This window comes from Arachis hypogaea, chromosome 7 (assembly GCF_003086295.3).
Source record: "Arachis hypogaea cultivar Tifrunner chromosome 7, arahy.Tifrunner.gnm2.J5K5, whole genome shotgun sequence".
In the NCBI taxonomy this organism is placed as follows: domain Eukaryota; kingdom Viridiplantae; phylum Streptophyta; class Magnoliopsida; order Fabales; family Fabaceae; genus Arachis; species Arachis hypogaea.
The window spans coordinates 11,340,110-11,343,730 of NC_092042.1; the positions used below are offsets into that span (position 1 = coordinate 11,340,110).

At 38.9% G+C, this 3,621-nt stretch overlaps 1 protein-coding gene across 1 annotated transcript; it reads right to left on the reverse strand.

The window, feature by feature from the left end:
* Positions 1-818: 818 nt before the first annotated feature.
* Positions 819-3,200, reverse strand: LOC112702459 (uncharacterized). Its single transcript, XM_025753489.3, has 5 exons — positions 2,617-3,200; positions 2,152-2,490; positions 1,721-2,063; positions 1,501-1,632; positions 819-1,419 (listed from the first exon to the last, which is right to left on the reverse strand). Exons 1-5 carry the CDS (start codon positions 2,911-2,913, stop codon positions 1,301-1,303), a joined length of 1,230 nt encoding a protein of 409 aa, XP_025609274.1. The 5' UTR covers positions 2,914-3,200; the 3' UTR covers positions 819-1,300.
* Between the last annotated feature and the right edge of the window lie 421 nt (positions 3,201-3,621).

Sequence of the window (3,621 nt, forward strand, 5' to 3'; positions counted from 1 at the left end):
ATTTAAAAAAAGTAACTAAATAAAAAAATAACAATTAGCTATAAAAAACAACGAAATTTCTAAAAAAAATTTGTCAATTCTAATTAGTTCTTAACGGATAAATTAATAATTTAATATATTAAGTAGTCTTGTTCTATTAATATAAAAAATATTTATAAAAAAATTAACTAATCTCACAAATATAAAGTTTAAAGAAAAAAAAATATTTTTTTATTAAAAATTTTATTGTTTTTCAAAATAATTGTCATCGCACTTTAAGTTTTTTTTTTTTTCTCAGAAAGAAACAATGAAGAGAAGAAGCAACAACATTAAAGAAAGAAAGGAAAGAGGTTTGACCAAGTCAAAATGAGAAGGGGAACAGCTCGAAATCAAATCAGAAATCACACAACTTTCAAAATGACAACTCTTTTGGGGAGAGGATTGCTTCTTTGAGAAAAAATGAGCGGGAGATGCACTGGACTGGGTATTAACCGAGACGAAATGGGTCCCCCACCACCTCAAACACACACTGCCTCTCTCCTCTGTTCATATCACAGAAAAGACCCACCCCATCATGCCTATTCATTTCATTTGCATCCCTTGTGCCTAACTCCGCAAGCAACTCTCTTTCAACTGAATCAAATCTCTCTTGATTAATCCATTCTACTTTACATCATAATCGTAACCCTGTTTAATCAGTAATCACTCTTTTATTTTAAGCTGCCCCCGCTACTGGGGTTATGAGATGGTATTGACATTTGACAATTGACAGCAATGTAACAACGACAAATTTCATGTGAGAAAATGAAATATAAAGCCAAATATCTAGTGAGAAACAGTAAAAAGCACAAACTCAGCCTTCTTTTACTACACACTATAGTATAAATTATTATTATTACATATACTACTCTGTAATAACGAGCAAGAGTTATGGGCAATTTTTTTCAAACACTTTCTAACAAACCCCACTAACACACTTCCATCCATCAACATATTACAAGATGGTAAGAAAATGGGCCTCCCTTAACTTATTACAACTAATAAATATTAATAATTAATAATCAAAGATCTTTGAAAGACCCCGAATAGCTGCATCTTCCCCCCAAAAACCGGATGATCTTATTTCACCTAAACACATTCTTGAATCACATCTTTATATTAATAAAAAACTCAAAAAAACCCCTAAAATACCAACTGCCCTATGACAACCCTACTAATATTAAAACTTTACTAATTCTCTCATCTTCAGTATTGCCCTATTGCTGCTTCACCCCATTGGAGAAACTGAATCTTTAATCTTCATTCAAATTACGAAGAGACGTCAATACGTCCATTCCTGAGGCAGAGCAGCTTCATAAGTAGCTGTCTCTTCTCGCCGTAAAGCTGCAGCAAGTCTCTGCTGCTGTATCAGAAGAGCATTTCTCCTTGCCAGCAACGCATCTACAAAAAATTAATTAAAATAATAAATAAAGTTACTACTTACTGCTAGGTAATTAACTCAACTTGAATTTAAATACTCACCATAGTCTGAAAAAGCTCTTGTGAATCGTTGCTGTTGGGTGGAAGTAGTAGTAGCAGCGTTAACATTGAGGTCATTGTTGTTAAAGTTCAGAGCATGCATAACCTTTGCTGGGACCACAACAGGTGCACAGCCTATAAACAAAGAAAACACTTCAAGTTTAGTATAATAAAACCGACAAATGTGACAATAATACAGAAATTAACAAGGTTTTTTTCTTACTTGTTTTCTTGCGTGTCTCAGGAGGAGGGGAACCGTATTGGCGTGGCAAGAAAACACCTGTGCCAGCACAACCCCTTTTAATACCACCAGCACCAGATCCGGATTGAAAAACGGGTCTTGATCCGGATCCGGCACGCGCCATGTGCGGCTGGTTCTGGTGGTTCTTAACTTGGTGCAGATTGTGCCATGCAGAAGATTGAGGCAAAACGCGCACGCATTTCACGCCTCCACGTAACTGCTGACTCGACCAGCTAATCGGTTTGTTATTATTCCCTTGCCTTCCCAACACAGAACTACACTGCTGCTTGAACAAGTGCTCCTGCATAACCGTCTGGTACGGAACCTGGATAAGTTAACTAAATCGGTTAGATATAACTTACGGTTGTAACTAACTTTGATTTTTAGTTGTAACAAACTCTTTACACGGTTACCTGAGGCGCGTGGTTGTAAATCTGAGAAAGATTTGGATTCCCGAAGGAGGCAGTTGAGTGAGGGAGGCCGCCGAGGACTCCTCGGGTCTGGAAATCGAGCTTCGACGCTGCGGCTGTAGCGGTGGGGCTGCCGGCGTGCATCTTCAGCCTCGCGACTTGACCCGCGGCGGCGGATATAACCTCCCAGGCGTCGTTCGCGGCGGAAAACGGCGACGAAACTCGGGAACATCCGCCTTCAGGGCTTCCGTCGCCGGACCCCGCACTTCGACCGGACCAGCTCCCGATTCCGCTCAGTATGGACTGGGGTGACCCGGCTAGGACCCGAGTCGTCTTCTCTCTCTGCCAAAAAGGAAAGTAAACAAAAAAAAGTGATAGAGTTAGCTTCGTTGCAAAGGAAACAAAAGGAAACAATCAAAGAAAACGACAGCGTTTTGAGGCTTCGAAGAAACCCTTTCTTTTTCTTACCTCAGCTTTGTCACTGTTGCTGATGGGGACACTACTGAGTTGCTGGTTACGAGTTTCGTGAACAGTTGCTTGACTGAGCCGGCGAGTCAACCCGGCAAAGAAGTCCTCCTCGTCGCTGCTCTCGGTCTCAGTGGAACCGGCGACGGACTCCACAGGCGGTGAGCTGAGTGGCTCCAACCCGAACGAGTCGAACTCATAGGGGAACTCGGAAGGGAAGCCGAACTCGGTGAGAGCCAAGTCAGGAGTAGTGGTGTTGTGGTGAAGCCATAGGTCAGCCTCTTCTGAAGCCTTAGCCATGGTTTTTGGTGAGTTAAGTGTGTAAAGAAAGATAGAAGAGAGAGTGTAGGAGAGAAGGGAGTGTAGAACCGTTGTGGAGAATGAGGAAGTTGAAGATGCTGGTTGAGGAAGATTTAATAATGACCCAGCTGTGTGTGCTGTACTGCTGTGTTTTGCAGGCCAACGTGGGACCCAGTTGAGAGAGCACAGAGAAAAAGATAGAACCCTAAAAAGAAAAGAAAAGAAAAAAATGAGAGAGAGAGAAAGATGTGTGTGTATGTGGGGTTTGTGAGTTGGAGTATAGAATGTTGAAGACAAGTTGCTTTTATTAAGGTTTCAGGGTCCCTTTGAGACAGTTCAAAATTATTTTTTTTAAAAAAATCTTTTAATAAATATTTTAAGATATTCTTCACAAGTGTTACAAATAGAAATAGAATAAGAAATATAAATTAATTGTAAATTTTCTATACATTGAAAAAATCCAAACTTCAAAAATGGAGAATTCTTTTTAAAGAAAATATTTTTCGAAAAATGCTTATTGAGATCTCATGGATACACATATTTTCTTCTCCAGTTCATGGTAACAGTAGAATGTAGAATTTTATTCATAAGATAGATATATAAAATTATATTTGAAATTTATTTATAAAGATTTTCTCATACCAATTTTTACCTTCAACTAAAATAGTATAAAATAAAAAGCTTTGCTATAATGAATATGATATTGGT